Source organism: Capra hircus, chromosome 7 (assembly GCF_001704415.2).
Source record: "Capra hircus breed San Clemente chromosome 7, ASM170441v1, whole genome shotgun sequence".
Lineage (NCBI taxonomy): Eukaryota > Metazoa > Chordata > Mammalia > Artiodactyla > Bovidae > Capra > Capra hircus.
Genome location: NC_030814.1, coordinates 67000271 through 67017555, shown reverse-complemented (window position 1 = coordinate 67017555; position 17285 = coordinate 67000271). Strand labels below are relative to the sequence as shown.

Genomic DNA, 17285 nt, shown 5'->3' with positions numbered 1-17285 from the left:
AGCTTAGTCCAAGGGACAGAGGCGAAACTCCGAGCCGAGTAGATATATCCTCGGCGGTCGTTACAATAGATAGAGGTCCCGGACCGAGCTCCTGTGCCCTAACCCCATCCAGGCAGAGCCCCAACTTTCTCCCCTCCCTCTTCCCCTGGGTCGCTTCCAGCCCTTTCTGCCCCCTCGGTGTCCTGTACACTCTGGCCCGCGGAGAGCACATTACCGACCGTCCCTAGATAGGGGCGGGGCATACCGCGTCCCTGTTCCCCTTCCCTTTTATTATTTATTATCATTTAAAGGGGCCGCGACTTGAAAATTTCCGTCCACTCTGTCCCCTTCCCTAACACCCCTGGGCTCTTGGAGCGTCTTCGGACCAAGCGCGGGGGGCGAGGGGGTGTCTGGGAAGGGGGAGGGGGCCTTAGGAGAGCCCTCCCCACGTTCCGGGCCGCGGCGCTGAATCACCGGCGAGGTATTTGCATCTGAGAGCGATTTGTCACCCGGTGATTTGTCTGCGGGGCGGTGAGCGCGCCGGTGGGGGGAGGGGAGGGGCGGGGGAGGCCGCGCGCGGGGAGACTTTTACCAATCGGGTCGGTGGGGGGTGTAGACGCGGACTCGGCTGGCGACTCGGTGAGTCGGCGCGCGGCACAAACCCGGCGGTGGCCGGGAGCCAGCAGCGCGCAGCTCGCGGCCCGGGCCGGAGGCCAGGCGCGGCCGGGGCAGGGCCGGACGCCAGGCGTGGGGCATGCGCCCCCCGACCGGGCCCTGCGCCCCCCGACCGGGCCCCGCGCGGTGAGGCTGGGGTACTAGGTGGGCCGGCCTTTTAAAACGCGGGTTTCGCCCCGGGTGGGCGTCGCGCGCCCTGGAAGCTAATGAGGGGGGGCTCCCTCAAAGTTGGTCAGGAACGTGGGTGCGGAAAGGCTACCCGAGTGGGTCGGAGTTGGGGCGATTTTCTCTTCGACGCCCTCGGAGCCCTCACCCCCTACCATATTGCGCGGGTGCGGGAGTGACCGGGGGTCGGGAGTGTGTGTGTCCCCCACCTCCAGCGGAAGGAAATGGTCTTTAGGCGCGCGCGCGGGGGGCTATGGTCTGGATTATTTCATTTATTGTCGCTGGAATCCGTGTTTTATTCTGGAGCTTCGAGGGGAGTGGGCGCGCTGGGTCGGGAGGGCAGTTCTCTGGTGATCCTCCTCAGCCTGGATGGTTTATTTATAAAGTGTCGGCTCTGGGGCAGAAAGGGGCCCCTGGAGGGGACACCACGGGGCCCGCGGCCGGGGAGGGGGGAAGGCTCTGCCGGAGCCCTAAATCTTTGGCGGGGATCCTCTGGAAAAGCCCCCTCCCTCTTTAAGTACCCCCCCACATACAAAAGCGGGCGCAGGAAGCGCGGGGAGAGCGCGTTGGTCAATTCCAACGTTCCGCGGACCCTGGGTGGCCGGTTTGTCAATAATCTTCCGTTTTCAGTCGCCCGGCCCGCAGGGTTTGCCCCCCCGCCCCACCACCATGCAAATCGGTCGCTTTCCAAGAAGCCTTTGAAATCGGACTTGGGTTTCTGTCGTCTAATTTCTTCTCCCTCTTCAGTGTTTCTTTTCTCACTTCCTCTGGGCCACCCCCTCCGGACTCTCCTAGCCCCCTCCCCACCTTTCTGCCCCGCCCTCCCCCTCCTTTCCCCTCGTGAAGTGAGGGCCCCCTTTCGCCACCCGCGGGGCCCAGCCTTGCACAACTCTTTAAATAACCATGTTTTGCAAGCCCTGGGCCGAGCTGGTGACCTCTCTCCGGGAGGCCTGGGAGGGGGGAGAGGGTGTGGCCTCAGATCCCTCCTTGCCGCCCCCCTCAGCCAGGTCCCAGCGACCCCCCCAGCAGCCCCCTCCCATCCCAGCCCGGTCCCTGCCTGGGAATGCCTCTCCCCTGGGGTTGTCATAAAGTGGGGGTAGGGCCAAGGACAAAGGGCTCTTGCGGGGAGGGGTCTGGAGGGGTGGGCGTCCTCAGCCTAGGGTTAATGGCAGCCATGGTGGTGGGGGTGGCCAGGCCCAGGCCTAGAGGGGCTTTGGGGTTCCCACCTGCCCCCTCCACCAGCCCCTACGTGGAGTCCTGCACTGCTCCCCTCCCCCACCCGTGGACCCGGAAGGGTCATTAAACCCAGCAGGCCTGGGGGTGGTGGCTTGGGGGGGAGTGGCTTCCTTTGGCCTCTTCCTTCTGCCCCCCCCAAAGGGAGGGGGCGATGCCCAGAGCGTTTCCGTGGGGAAGGGGGGCTCATCTTGGAAGTTGTCAATGGTGGGGGAGGGGCAGCAGACCAGACTAGACACTGGGTGAGAAATGTCCCCTCAGCACTTCTTGGGGCTGTGGGGGGACGGGTGACCGCCCATCCCTGGGGGTGGGGGCTGGGTGCTCTTCTGCTGCCTCTAAGGGCAGGCTGTGCTGGTCACTCTCTAGCAGTATGGCCTCTGAGAGGATCTTTGTGCCCTGGGACCCCTGCCCCTGCAGAGTACTGAGGCCCTTTGGGGATGGGTCCCTCCCCACTTTCCTGCAGGGGCCCCTACTTGCACCCCCACTGCCCTTTCACCCGTCCTGCTGGGAACCCTATCACTGGGGAGGGGCCCCCTCCCGTGACTGGGGAGGCTGCGAGGGTCTCTACTGTAAGACTCCCCTGGGGGAGGGGTCAGGCTTCTCTTAGCAGGTCACAGGAGGGGCTGGGAGACCAGCCAGCCTGGTGGCCCATGTCTGCTGTTAACCAGGAGCCCCTGCCCACTGGCCCCTTCTGCCTGAGGAGACGCTCAGAAGCCTGTGGGGGTCACTGGCCAGCTGGAGTGGCTCCTGGACCCTCCTGTCCACCCCCTCTCCCACCAGCGTCTCAGTGATGTACCATCTGGGGTATCTCTGCCAGGCCTGTTGAGTTCTGCCTGGTCTATTTTATTGGAGGCCTGGGTGGATGGGGGTGTGGCCTGGGCTGGGGGGTGCTGGGATGCAGATAGGGGGCTATATCCTCCTATCTTTGGTGGTGGCTCTGGGACATCTATGCCTGGAGTCCACCCAAGGCCCTGGCAGAGCAGATTGGCAGTGATCCAAAGGGAACCCAGGCTTGGGGAGGGGGACGGGGCAGAGTGGGCTGTGTTCTGGGCCCTGGGCCCCACTTGGGGACCCAAAGGGCAGGGAAGCCGCCAGAGAGCATGTGGGGGCTATTGGGAGGCCCAGGGTTCCCCTAGACCTGCGTTCTGGATTCGATCCCCAGTCTTGCCTGGAACCTGCTGTGTGCCCTCCAGCAGGACAACTTAAGCCTATTTTCTCCATCTGTGAAACATGGTTCGTCCAGCCTCCTTCCATAAGTCTAGCGAGTGCCTTCTGGGGTTGCACCTGCATCATCGCAAACTTGCATCGTTCCTGCTTTGGCACAGGGAGATGGGCCCTGTTTTGCAGATGGGGAGACTGAGGCCTGGAGTAACTGAGGTTTAGAGATGAGGTGGGAGCTTGAGTAGGGAGGCCTAAGCCTGTATACAGCAGGTGCTCAATCTGGGTCAGGCACGGTTTCTATGAGAAAGGAGGGTGCCCGGAGCCCCCTGGGTCAGGCTGCACCAGCATGTCTGTGAGCAGTACTTAGAACTCAGAACTGGAACCCAGAGCCCCCTGGACTCTGGCACCTAGTAGCGGCTTTGACCAATCAGAGACCAGGAATACTCGGTCCCCTTGCTCTGTTTATGAAGCCATAATCCAGCTCTTTCTGGGGGGTGTTGATTCTCTGTGGCCCAGACGGGTGGGGGCCGCCTTGAGGCCCTCGGGAGTCCAGTACAGAGTGACCCAGCTTCTCAGCATGCTAGAGGGTGGACAGAGGGGGGAAAATGGGGCGAGCATGCTCCTCCACCTCCAGGGAGGCCCCCAGGTTTGCACCCTGATGGGCATGGATACAAGGGATTTTTCCAGAAGCCTTTGAGGTCCGACCTCAGTGGGGAGGAGCCCAGTGCGGTCTGACAGTCTCTTGTCACCCCCAGGTTTCTGTACACACGTGAATGAGCTACCCGCCAGCCGCCACCACCTCCTGGTGCCCAGTGTGAGAAAGGAGGTGTTGCCCGCCTGCCACTGGCATGCCCCGCCAGCCCTCAGCCTGAGCCCAGCGGCGCCTGCCCCTGCCCCCTGCCACCCTGCACTGCCCCGGCTCCCCCGCAGCCCCCACACTGCAGTGCGGCCGGGCCCCCTCCCCACAGGGGCCGCCCCCACCGCCCCCTCCTGGTGCCCGGGGCGGCCCGGCCCGCAGGGCCATGAAGCTGCAGGCTGTGATGGAGACGCTCCTGCAGCGGCAGCAGCGGGCACGCCAAGAACTGGAGGCCCGGCAGCCACCACCGCCCTCTGAACCTCCAGCCCGTACCAGGGCCACCCCGGAGGAGGACAGGGAGCCTGAGAGCGCCCGGATACAGCGGGCGCAGATGGCCGCCCTGGCCGCCATGCGAGCTGCTGCCGCCGGCCTTGGCCACGCACCCAGTCCCAGCTCGGAGGATGGGCCCCCTGGCTCGGAGGATGAAGATGCGGCCTTGGAGGGGGCACCGGGCTCGCCCACCCCACCTGGCCGAGGCAGGGAGGCAGCCAGCCTCCCCATGGGCGATGGCCGCTTTGAGGATGCAGGCTCCGACGATGACCTGTGAGTCGGGGTCTGTGGGCTCCTTGTGCCGACCACATGCCCTGCACCGGCCACTCTCAGCCCTGGGGCACTACCGTAGAGAAAGGGCAAAACTCCTGTCCTGCTGACCTCCCAGGATGTACCATGCTTTAGAACTCACTGGTGGACAGTTTTCCATCTACACCGCCCAAGATGGGGGCCTCCTGTCCCAGAGGGTTCACACATACGTGGCCAGTACAGCTGCACTCTGCATCTATAGCTTTATTTCACCTTAATTTAAATAGAGCTACTCACACGAGATCAGTGGCCCCCATCGCCTAAGGAGGCTGTAGGAGATTTAGTGATGGGGACAGACTTAGAGTCCATGGCCCAGGAGAAGCCTGCACAGAGCGGGCATCCATTGGCCCTTGTGTGTGTCTCACCAGCGTCTGATGCGGGTCCCAAGCTGGGCACTGGTGGGATCCTCCTGGGAAGAAGTTTGACAAGTCACACATGAGTATGATTATGGGCTGTGACCATGCCAAGAAAATAAAGCGGGGATGTTGAGGGGAGGGGTGGCTGGGGCTGGAATCAACTTTTGGGGCATTGTGAGTGAAGGTCTGCCTGTGCAGCTGACAGCCCTTAGGAGTGGGTGAGGGGAGCAGAGAACAGCATGCCTGGCAGAGGGAACAGCCTCAGCAAAGGCCCCAAGGCAGGAACAGGGTCCGTGTACTCAGGGCCTAGTGAGGAAGCCTGTGCCGAGGACAGGGAGAGGTGGGATTAGCAGGTAGGTGGGGGGGGTTCATTGCCACAGGGACACCTCTAGTTGCTCTGGGCTAACTGGGAACAGGACAGTAAGGGCCACACCCTGAGCAGTTCTGCTCATGGGTGCTCTTGACAGCTCACCCACGTCCAGACAGGGAAACCACGGCTGGATAAAGTGGGACCCTTGCCCCAGGGCTTGAGTTGAGCTGGCACCTTCTCCCCTGACCCGTGCCCCTTGTCCGCCCCAGGAAGCCAAAATGGGAGGAGGAGGAGGAAGAGGAGGAGGAGCTGGAGGAAGACCTGGGAGACGACGAAGAGGACGAGGAGGATGAGGACTACGAGGACGAGGAGGGGCTTGGGCCCCCGGGCGCCACCAGCCTGGGCCCCGCAGCGCTGTTCCCCCGCAAGGCTCAGCCGCTCCAGGCCTTCCGTGGTGACAGTGGATCCCGGGCACTGGGTGGCCAGGAGCGCCCAGGGACTGGCCCAGCTGTCCCTGGAGGGGCTGCCCATGCTGCACCTCAGCTGCAGCCACCAGACCACGGGGACTGGACATATGAAGAGCAGTTCAAGCAGGTGGGCCTTGCGTCGTAAATGGGGCCGCGGGTGGTTGCTGCCAGAGTCCTTCTGACCTGCCCTCGAGGGCCACGAACTCCCCTTTTGGGCCTGGGGCATCCCATGGAAGCCCCAGTGTGGGATCGTTGTCTGTGGGTGGGATGGGCCGGCCGGTAAATGCAGGGACGTGGGGATACATGGGGACAGGAGTCAGGAGGGGAAGTTCGGCAGACTCTGTACCAGAAGGCCGAGCAGAGAGACCTAAGCAGACCTGGCTTGGGGAAAGGCCACCGTCCTATATGGGGTTCCGGGGGTCATGGGTGCAGCCAGCAGGCGCGGCCAGAGGCATTGTCAGTGGCGTTGCGTCTGATGTATTGAGGCTGTGGCCGTGGAGGGGGCTGAGCAGGGGGTGGCCACGTTGGTGTGGACAGCCAGTCGAGCAGCTCCCTGGGCTCAGGAGGGGTGGGGAGGAAGCAGGCCTCCTGGTGCCGTCCCCGCAGGCGGCCAGGGCAGAGGAAGTGGCCAGGCGGGGGAGCCTTTGAAGTCAGGCCTCGCCAGGCCGGGCAGATGGAAACCAGATGGCGGCCGGGATAGCCGGCTGGGCTTGCATTCCAGCCTGAGGCCAGCTGGGCCCTGCCCCAACCTCCGAGAGTGGACATGGGGACTTGGCCTCCCAGGCCCAGTGCCCAGCCTTCATCTGGGCTCCACAGGGCTGGGGACGCGCCAGGCACATGGGAGCCGGGAGGTGGCTGTGTGTGGCCTTGGGGCACCCCCCGACCCATGCTGGCTTCCAGGATGGGCAGTGGGACCCTCTTTGAGGGAGCAGGAGGCCCCGCAGCTGCCGCCTGGGGAAAGGGCACTGGGACCCTGGTAACCCTCAGAAAACTCAGACGAAGTATAGAAGCGGACATGCAGCATGAGGGGGATGAGCCAAGGCCGTGGTGGGATGATGCAGGGGCAGGTGTAAAGGCAGGAGGGGAAGGTGCCCCTGGAGTGGGTGTGGCCAGGGCAGTGGCCTGAGGCAGGAGGCCAGACTGAGGAAGGCAGGAGGATTAATCCCCTGCCCGAGCATCTTGGGCTGGGTGGGGCTGCCCTGGCTTCCGGCTGGGTCCTGGCACGCGGTGCAGGGGGTGGAATGACACCCAGCAGACGTCACCTTCCCAGGGTGTGGCTGGCCACTCCTCACGCATGACCCCGGCTGCCCCCTTCAGCCTGAAGTCCCCACCCTGGCGTGTAGACCCCAGCCTGCAACCTGCTTCAGTCTGCCTCCCCTTCCAGGGGCCTCATTTATGTCTGGGCTGCTGTCTGTCTACTTGTGCAGATGAGAAAACAGAGGCAAGGCATGAGTGGGGCAGGGGGAGTGGTGGGTTTCCCAGAACCGAGCTCCTGACGTCTGTTGGGGTGAGAGTAACGAAACAGGAGTCCCATGGGTGATTTACATCAATGTTTGCCATCTGAGTTCAGCCCTCAGGGAGCCCCAGGCTGGAGGCCAGAGCCAGACAGATACCCTCCATCTCACAGGTTCACTGCCGAGCAGGAGGAAGGGACAAGCCCACAGCCCCTATGGGGTTGAGGGTGGACAAGTACCCCCCAGCCCCTCCCAACCTGGTTTTGAGTGGCCAGGCCCGGCAGAGGCCAGGGGTCAGGTGTCCTGACTGCAAAGCCCTTTCGGCCCATCAGGAGCAAGGTAACTCAAGGGGCCGTTGTCCTGCTGGTCTGGGAAACAGGGTTGATGTTTTGAGGACCCCCAGGGTCAGGACACAGATGGGGAAACTGAGGCCCAAGAAGCACAGGGAATGCAGGTCACAAGTCAGTCTCATGCTTGTGTAGTGTCTATGGGATGCCCAGCTCCCCTGCCAGGGGCCAAAAAGGTCTGTAAACAGATGGGTGGGAAGGGATTATAAGACCCAGCCTGGCAGCCGCTGGGGGATGTAGCTTATGGGCCAAGCCTGGTTGGTGGAGGAGCTGGGCACTTGTATCGTGGGGCACCTGTGCAAAGGCCCTGGGGTAGGATGTAGCATGGCTTGTGTGTGGAGGCCAGATGCTGCCACTGGGCTTGGCCCTGAAGGGCCTGGGATTGAATTCCCAGATGGAGGGGGCTGGGGCGTGGTGGGCAGATGCCAGGGTCTTATTCCTGCCTAGCTGTGGCAGTTCCAGCTGCCCACACTGCCCTCCTACCCAGCTGGCCAGACACCTGTGCGGCCAGTGTCAACAGTGGCCTGGGACTAGCCGGCCCGGCAGATGTCGGGGCTGTGTTGACTCTGGAGCCTGCCCCACCCCCTTCCTGGCACGTGGCAGCCGGGCCGGCTGGCCGCCTGCTTGGCACCATCTCTACCTCTTCCTCCCTGGTCTTGGCAGGGCCCAGGCCTGACTTCCGCCCGAAAACCCTCGACAGCCGTGAAATCCCGCCGTCAGCCGCAGGGTTTGGGGGGCAGCCAGGCTGGGGAGGGGCCGGGAGCAGCAGGCTCACGGCCACGGAATCTTTCCTTGGAAGCCGAGAGCCTCGCTACTGGGCGGCCCCAGGGACACACGCTGATGAAGGCCAGGGCTGGCCAGGATCGCAGTGTGTCACAGGGCGCAGTCAGCAGCTTGCCTCCTGCCATCAGATATCGCATCCTAGTGACATCCCGGTGGCTTCCTGTCACCAGCAGAGCTGTGCAGGGCTCTCAAGAAAGTACTATCGTGGGGTTTTCAAGCAAACAGACTCAATTGAGGGTCTTCAGCCACTTAAGGACTTGAATCCTTAGTTTCAGTGACTCTATAGATAAACGCTGGGATTTTTGCTCATGGTTTTATTGATATGGAATTTATGTAGCATGTGATTCAGCTATGGAAAGTGCATTTCAGTGGCTTTTCATGCATTCACGGGGTGTGCAGCCATCACCACCATCAATTTTAGAGCATTTTGTCACTTCAAAAATAAAGCTTTTAACATGTGTCTTTTCGCTATTACCCCACTCCTTTCCCTAGATCCTGACAACCAGTCTCTAGATCTGCCTGTTCTGGATGTTTGCCATCAGTGGAATCATGCCCTGTGTGTCCTCCTGTGTTTGCTTCTCTCACTGAGCATCCTGTTCTCAGGATCTGTCCACATGTTAGTGAGTGTCAGGGCTTCTCTCCTTTTCTTGGCTGAGTAATGTTCCATTATGCACATGCCGTGCTTGTGTGTGTGTCTGTACACACACACACACACACACACTCACTCACTCACTCACTCACTGCATTTTACTTACCCACTCATCCACTGATGGACACTGGGGTTGTTTCTCCCTTTGGCTGCTGTGAATGTGTGTGCACGAGTTTGTGCGTGAATGTGTGCTTTCGGTTCTCACAGGCATGGACCTGGGAGAGGAGGTGCCGCGGCATGGTAACTCTGTGTTTAGTCTTCTGAGGAGCTGCTCTTGTTCACGGTGGCTGCTCCATTTCGCATCCAAGCTGAGGGTTCCAGTTTCTCCACATCCTCGCTGACACTTGTGGTTATGATTCTGATTCCAGCTGTCCCTCCGGGGGTGGTGTGCTATCTCCCTGTGGTTTCAGTTTGCATTAAATGTTGGGATCTTTTCCCCCCTGCTTCCCAAGGTCATGTCTGCTCACCATCACTAGTAAATAGGCTCAGAGGTTTAGAAATGATGGTTCCAGGTGGTGTTTGTCACCTAACTATGCACAGGTGGCAGGTTGAACGTCTTGCGAGTGTCTTGTGTATACTCATTTGGTGCTGGTGGGGGACACTGTGTTTGCACCATTGTGCAGGTAGGGAAACTGAGGCATAGACCAATGAAGCCACTTGCCCACGGTCACACGGGGGATGTATCAGACTGGGACTTGACCACAGGGTGTACCAGAGGAGTGGACAGATGGGAAGGGGCAGGGGGCAAGCCCCACTGGTGAGGGTTTGGAGGGAAACTGTATGGCTCTGAGCGTCCGTCTCCTCGTCTGAAATGGAGGTGGTTGGTCAGGGCCCCCCAGCAGGGTGTCAGAACCCAGGGTCTGGACACACAGGCCCCCAGACAGAAAAGCCACCATCAGCCTCAGGGCCCCCACCCTGAGAGGCTGCCATGTCCTTGCTGTGGACCCTGCCTGTCCCCCCTTCCCCACCCTGCCCCGGGCCTCCTGGGGCCCCTTGAATTCCCATGGGTGTCCTTCTCCACACAAGCTTCTGTGGCCCCAGAAATGGGTTCAGACAACTTAGGGTGCAGCCCTGGGCCCCAGATGCTCCCTCAGCAAGGGGCTGTGGTCACATTATTTTTTCTGTGTTTTTCAGTTCACTTGATTTTTTTTTTAAATATAGAAAGTATACACACATATATTTTTAAAGTCTTTTTTTGGATTTCAGAGGTGACACTTGATACCATTCTGGTAGGAAAAAAAGAAAGGATTCCAGCGAGGTCTGAGCCTGCCAGCCTCCTCCCCAACCTTCCTGGGGTCAGCCACACCGTCTTTCCAGGCCTTTCTCTGTCCACTTACACAGAAGTGTGACGGGCAGCGTATTAAAGTGTGATGGGCAGCATATTGAAGTGTGGTTTTCTGGGGGTTGCTGGGGTCTGCCATTCACGGAGCTGGACATACCGTTCTTCTCGTTTTTTCCCATCATTTTCACTCTTTGTTTATTTTATCAGTGTTTTGAGTAGCCTGGTTGTTTCAGCTGCTTCAGTTTCCCTTGTGGGGCCGATACCAACACATTGGTCTTTTTTCCTATTTCCCAGTTGCAAACAACACTGCAGTAAACATCTCTTGGGGTTTTGTAGGGTGGAGGTGGGGAGCAGAAATTGCTGGGGCTGCAGGAGGATGTGGCAGATACTTTCTTCACCTGGAAGGCCAGAGATGGACACAGGGACTCCAGCCGTGCAGTCTCGGTTGGGCTAGAGGGAAGGCTGCCCAGAGGAATGAGCTTTGGAACTGGGGTTTTGTAGGATGTGTAAGAGTCAGCCAGATGGCCAGAGAATGGTCAGGGTCCGTATCTTGGAACCATGTGGCTGGATCATGAAGTGGGAGAGGTAGAGGTGGGCAGAACAATAGGGCAAGCCAAGGTGGGCTCAGAGGGGGCCTTTGCAGGATTTAGCAGTGCTAGGGGAGGGAGAGGGACACTGGGAGAACCCTGCTGGGATCCATGGCCGGGCACCACAGCTAGGCCTGTGGGGCCAGGGAAGAGGGTGAGAAGTTTTGGGTGAGAAGTGTGTTCTAGGCACAGGCTGGAGGTCAGGCACTGGATTCTGGGCCCAGTGACGTCTAGCCGGCGTGCCGGGGGCAGAACAGGCCAGGGGCCAGGTCCGTGGGTCCTGTGGGTCAGCTCCAGCACCAGGCGTCTTCCTGGGGAGCCGGGGCCCTGGGCCCTGTGCTGGGGGTGGGACCAGTGCTGCGAAGCCCCCCAGGAGTCCAGCCCTGCCGTCCTGGAGCAGCACCCGCCTCATCAAAGCCACTGCGGCTGCTGGCGCAGGGCCAGCTGGGCCATGGCGGGCACAGGGAGGGTGCCTGCCTAACAATCCTGGCACCGTGCCCCCGCCCGTGCCAGCCTTGGGAACCACACTGACTCAGCCGGAAGAGCCTTATCTGGCCCCGGCGCCGCCGCCTGGCTGCCCGGTCATCGCTGTGGGGTCACCGCCACTGTGGCCTGGCCCCACGCCCACCACTGCTCCCCACCCTGGTCGCCGCTGCCAAGCGCCCGGCCCCTCCCCACGCTTTCTAATAACACACGCGGCTGTGGAGGGCGTGGTGGCCAGCGGGCATGGGGAGCACGTGGAGTCCAGCTGCTGACGTGGGCACGTGTGCATGTGAGGAAGGGCTGGCTACGTGGAGTCCCCTCTCAAGGGGCCCCATGTGTGCCAGAGTCAGTTTGTGGAGCTGGGTCTCTGGGGGCCTTGTGAGACCCCATGGTGTCCGTGACCATGCGTGTGCCAGTGTGGCTCTCCCGTGTGTTCATCTGAATGATCTGGGGCCACGTGGACCCACCTATGGCGTCTTGTATGTGAATCTGTCATCTTAGATGCCTGCTGGTGGGTCCCTGCACCTGGAGTGTTTGTGTACATCTGTGTGTGCCCCCACGTGACATGGACCCAAGTCATGTGGATTCCCGCCAGTGTGTCTTGGGGTCTGGACACACTTGAGGGTGGCCAAACTTGTGTATCCGAGTCATCAGCCCCAGTGCCATGCATGTTGGGGTAACCCTCTCCCATGGTGACCCTCTCTGCACGTGGCTATGTGCCTGGGGGTCTGCAAGAACACACATGCATGCCCCCCACCGGCCCCCGTGGCCCCTTGTCTCAGCAATCTTGAGGGTATGGTGGGGCCCATTAACCGTTAGCCAGAAAGTCAAGCTGCCCCAGTCAGTGGCTCGGATCAGTGGCCCGGACACAGGTCAGCGTCCCGTGCTGCCTTGCTGACGCAGCCCCAGGAGCTGCGAAGTGTGACGAAGGCCTCTGGGCTGCAGGGGCTCCCATCGCTGTATCCCATCCTCCTCCCCTCACGTGCTGTGTGATTGTGGCTGGGGGTGTATCCTCTCTGATGTAGAGGTGCAGTTGGGGGATGGCAGGCATGGCTCCCCTGCTCTGTGCCTTGGTTTCCCCATCTGACACAGAGTCTCTTCAACCCACCCATCCTTCTGACTCTGAGCCTTCACCCCCCATGGTGACTTAGGGGCATCCCCGGCCCTGTGGAAGACCCCGTCTGCTGATGCTGCCCACTGCTGGGTCCTGCTCCAGGCGGGGTTTGGGGCAGCTGGGGGTGCAGGCCATGGGTGGGCACGCGCGGGGGCGGGGCCGGACCGCCCTCCTCTGCTCGCCCGGCTGCGCTCGGCCAGAGGACAATTGGGGGTCACGGGGTTAAACGCTAGCCAATCTGCCTGTGGAGGCCCCAGTGCAGGACTCAGCCTTGCCCCTCGGGCAGGGCTGGCGGGTGTCTCATGGGGCCAAAGGGTGGGGGCGGGGGCAGGGAAGGCATAGAGTCAGCACTGCCTGCCCCCAGCAGGCTTGTGGCCTTGGGGACACCTGCCTTCCAGATGACAAACCAGGGACAGATAAAACCCCATGTTCCAGGGAGAAATCTATCGGCGGCTGAATGGTGTCCCCAGAGTGACGGGACCTTGTTTGGAAATCGGGTCTCTGTAGACGCAGTTAAGATGAGGCCACAGCAGAGGAGGGCAGCTGGGGTCCTTATAGAAAGGCAAGGGACACACAGAGGCAGAAAATAGCCATGTGAGGGTAGAGGTGGAGATGGGTGATGTGGCCACAAGCCCAGGGCCCCCCAGAAACTGGAAGAGACAGGGAGGACCTTCCCCTGGAGCCTCTGGGAGCATGGCCCTGTCCACACCTTGATTTCCAACATCTGGGCTCCAGAATCGTGGAAAAACGAACCCCTGTTCCCCCCGGCCTGTTGCCACTGCAAGAAATAAACACAAAGTCCAGTGAGGGGTTTGGGTCCCTGACTCTTGGGGCTCAGCAGTGCCAGGCAGATGCATAGGGGGCCGGTGTGCCATGGAGCCTCCTCCAGACCCTGACTGAGTGGTCCATGGCATCGCGCTGTAGGCAGAAAGGCCAGGCTGCACACCCACGTGCGTACGTGCGTGCGTGTGTGTGTGTGTGTGTGTGTGTGTGTGAATGTGAATGTGTGGAGCACCGGGGGTGTGCCTGAGAACAACGCGCACAGAAGTGCCGCCCACGTGGCTGCGTGGCAGTGGGGGCACCAGGCCCAGTGGGCCTGGTGGGTGTGGCGGCCGAGGGCGGGGCGTCTGGGCCCAGTATCTGCGAGCCAGCCGCCGGGCGAGGGTGTGTCTGTGTGTGTCTGTGTCTGGCTGGATGGGTGTGTCCATGTGTGCCTGGGAGCCACAGTGGGGTGGCAGGACCTGCCCGGCGGGGGCTGTCCATTGGGAGGTCCACATGTGGGGTGACAGCACACGTCCAGACGGGTGGAAAGGCCCACGTGCAGCCGTGGGGCAGACACAGGAGTCCACAGCCACACAGAGGTCCAGGTGGGCGCTGTGTGGTGTGTCAGGTGGGGTGAATCCTGCTCGTGTCTGCCATGGAGCCTCCTCCAGATTGGGTGTCTGGCATCTCTGTCCGGGCTGCAGTCGCCATGGCCCTGATGCTGTGCCACTTTCTCGTTCTCCCTGAGGGTCCCCATGGCCACCCTAGCCTTTGCCCTGTTAGGCCATGCCCCCAACCTCACCTCCTTGCTTCCAATGTAGAACTTTTGGACCTGTGAGGTCCCCACCCAGGAAGGGGCTCCCCCAGCCCCAGGGCTACCAACTCTGGATGGGGTGGGCCATGTCCTCCTTCTGTTCTTGTTTTTTAAATTTTATTTATTTTAGCTGTGCTGGGTCTTTGTTGTTGCATGCGGGCTGCTCATTGCGGCAGCTTTTCTTGTTTCAGAGCACAGGCTCTGGGCGCACGGGCTTCAGTAGTAGTGGCGTACGGGCTTAGTTGCCCCACCAGCATATGGGATCTTCCCCAACTATGGATTAAACCAGTGTCCTTTGCATTGCAAGGCGGATTCTTAACCATTGTACCACACCGGGAAAGCCTCTCCTTCTGTTCTTTATCCCTCCTCTTTTAGGACGAGCTCCATAAGTTCTTCCCTTGGACTCCAACCGGCCCTGGGTCCTCACTGAAGGCTGGAACCAATGTGAACTGTCCCCCTCCTGTTAGGCCACCATGCCTGGCAGTGGGGGAGCTGGGCCTGGGCCTGGAAACTGACTGTGTTCGTCAGTCTCCACGTCTCTGGTTTCTGTCTCCCCCTCATGGCTCTCTCTGTTTCCTTTCTTGTCTCTGATCTCCAACCCCCATGCCCCTCTGCCCATCCTGCCCCCATCACCCTGTAATTACTCATCTGCCCTTTTCCTGGGAGCGCCTGGGGACAGTGTGCATGGCCCAGCTGCCACCTCTCCTGGCCTGGTGGCTGCTGCCCCACCTGGCACTCTGCCCAGCCAGCGGCCCGCCCGGCCCCTCCCTGTGCCCTCTGGCAGGTCCATGTGCCCGCTGACAGGGTGCTGGATTCTTAGACTGGAAGTGGGGCCCTAGGGCACCTCTGGGGTTATTGTGGGTGGGTTTTTTTTTGGCCACTTGGTATGCTTTGCAGGATCTTACTTCCCCAACCAGGGATTGAAACGGCACCCTTGGCAGTGATAGTGCTGAGTCCTAACCACTGAAGTCCTGGGGTTATTTCTTTATTCCATGCCATGGCTATTTGGGGGAGCCCAGCCCAGCTGATGTAGGTGGCAGCTGGGGAGGTGGGAGGTTCCAGGAGAGTGGCCCCCCCTGCTGTCAGGGGGTAGGTTTTGGTGGCACCCTGAGTCCACTGGCCATTGTGGGGCAAATTGTGTTCCACCCTGGGCCCAGGTCTGATGGGGGCTCCTGCAGGTGTGTTTGGCAGGAACCCCAGAACCTGAGCCCCCCCAGGGCCCCTTCCTCTTGACTCCTGGGCAGGAGGCAGGAAGCAGCCCCCTTCCTTCCGGTCCCGTCTGTGGGCACCCCAGACGGTGAGGACCCGGTCAGCAGGGCTGGGGAGGGGTGGGACCTGCCTCCACGACTCTGCTGTGCTTCCATTGAGTGAACCTGGGTAGGGGGCAATGGGGACGTCACTCCCTGAGCAGGTGGAGCTCTACAGGCCACTGGACCACTAGGAGGGTCCCTCTCCGCCTATTGGGGGCTGCCCACAGCTCTTCTGCAGGTACACGGGGCTACTTTCTTTCAGAAGTTACTCCTGCACAATGCGGGTTTTTTGTTTGTTTGTTGTTTTTTTATCTGGCTTGGCCGGGTCTTAATTGTGGCATGTGGAATCTAGTTCCTTGACCAGGGATCGAAGCTTTGGGAGCACAGAGTCCTAGCCACTGGACCACCAGGGAAGTGTCCCCCATGGTGGAAGTTTTAATTCCCGGGTGCCAGGCTCTGGGTGCAGGGCTCAGACCCCTTGGCTGCCCTGAGCCAGCAGCTACGCTGTAACAACACTGTTGTCCTCAGGTTGTGGGGGGTCCCAGGACCCCAGAACACAAGGACCATCAGGCTCATAACTGCAGGTGGAGTGGGCAAAGAAGGAGAAGATGCTGGATTTTTCGCTTTCTGACCCCAAAGCCTTTGCCCGGTGCCCCGCGCATGCCAGGCATGCGTGGGCAGGGGGTCCCACTCCAACCCCCAGTCGCACCAGATTCTGATGTGGCCAGAGGTGCCAAGGGGCTCTGTCCAAGGTCCCAGTCCCACTCTGTGCCTTCTCTCAGCACCTCAGTCTCCACATCTGAGAAATGGGCCGCCACATGGACAGTGGTCTGCTCCAGCCAAGCCCATGGGCGAGGGGCTCCCAGGTGGATAAAGGCCACCGCCCGGATTTGCATGTTGGGGCCGCTACCTTCCTAGAAGTTTCTCTCCTCTGCTGCCTGTTCTGGGCGTGTCCTCCATGCCAGGCCTGGCTGGCATCCCCAGCTGTTACATGGGGCCAAACTGTTCTCTCTGCACAGCCTGTTCCCACAATCCCCTTGTCCTCCCCCACCTGGATGCCCCAGGTGCACCCCTGCCCACTTCCCAGGTGGAAAGATTGAGGCTCCGGGGGCCCCCACTCACATGAAAGGCTGACTGGAGACCAGGGCATGTCCCCAGAACCTCCGGAAATCCAGAAAGAAGTGCCTTTCATCGCTGACTTTGTGGTCAGGCTCTGTGACTTGTTTCTGGAACTTTTATTAATATCTGTGTCGTGGGTGGGGGTGCTGCATCTCTGCTGAGAGGGGACACACACCAGTTGGGGGGGGCGGTGGCCAAGCGGGCAGATGTTTCTGCCCTGCCCAGAATCACTTCCCCAATTTCCTGCTGGCCGAGTGGGGCCCCTGCAGCCCTGGAGTGCTGACGGGAAATGAAAGGGCCGTGTGGCCCTGCGCCTGGGTTGGGGCGGGGCTGGCCCCAGGGGTCAGGTGCATGGGGAGGCCAATTTGTGGGAAGGGCCTGTCACCTTGTGGACACTATTAAGCCCCTGCTGTATACAGCAGCAAGCCAGACTGCCCTTCCCCCACCCTGCAGGGAGCTGCCTGACTCCAGGGGCCCTGGCCACCCTTGGGTGGGATTCCTGCTGCCCCCCTCTCAGGCCAGGTCTCTTTTGGGTGCACTGTGTCCCCAGCATCCAGTATGGGCCTTCACATAGAGAAGGATGGGACTTGCCTGGCAGTGCAGTGGTTAGGACTCAGCGCTTCACTGCATTGGGCCCAGTTTCAGTCCCTGGTCGGGGAACTAAGATCCTATAGGCCCTGCACCCCAAATGCGCAGTGTGGGCCCCTCCCCCAAGAAAACCAACACAGAAGGTGCTCAGTCATGGCTGTAAAATGGCCTGACCTGGCCCAAACCTGGAGGGCTGATACTGCTCTCCCTGGCTTCCTCCTCCTCTGCCCTCCTCCTCCTGAGCCCCTGCCACCCCCAGAAGGGCTGTGGGC

General features: G+C 60.9%; 1 protein-coding gene across 4 annotated transcripts in view; it reads left to right on the top strand.

Moving 5' to 3' along the window:
- ARID3A (AT-rich interaction domain 3A) overlaps positions 340-17285 on the top strand; it is a 32823-nt gene continuing 15877 nt past the window's right edge. The window contains exons 1-3 of one of the 4 annotated variants that reach the window (XM_018050488.1): positions 340-460; positions 3969-4612; positions 5584-5908. In XM_018050488.1, coding sequence (XP_017905977.1) covers positions 4236-4612; positions 5584-5908 — 702 coding nt within the window. In that variant the 5' untranslated portion in view covers positions 340-460; positions 3969-4235. Of the gene's footprint in view, positions 461-540; positions 619-701; positions 799-2995; positions 4613-5583; positions 5909-17285 lie in introns of those variants that run through there. The other 3 variants (XM_018050487.1, XM_018050489.1, XM_013965519.2) reach the window with 3 other exon arrangements.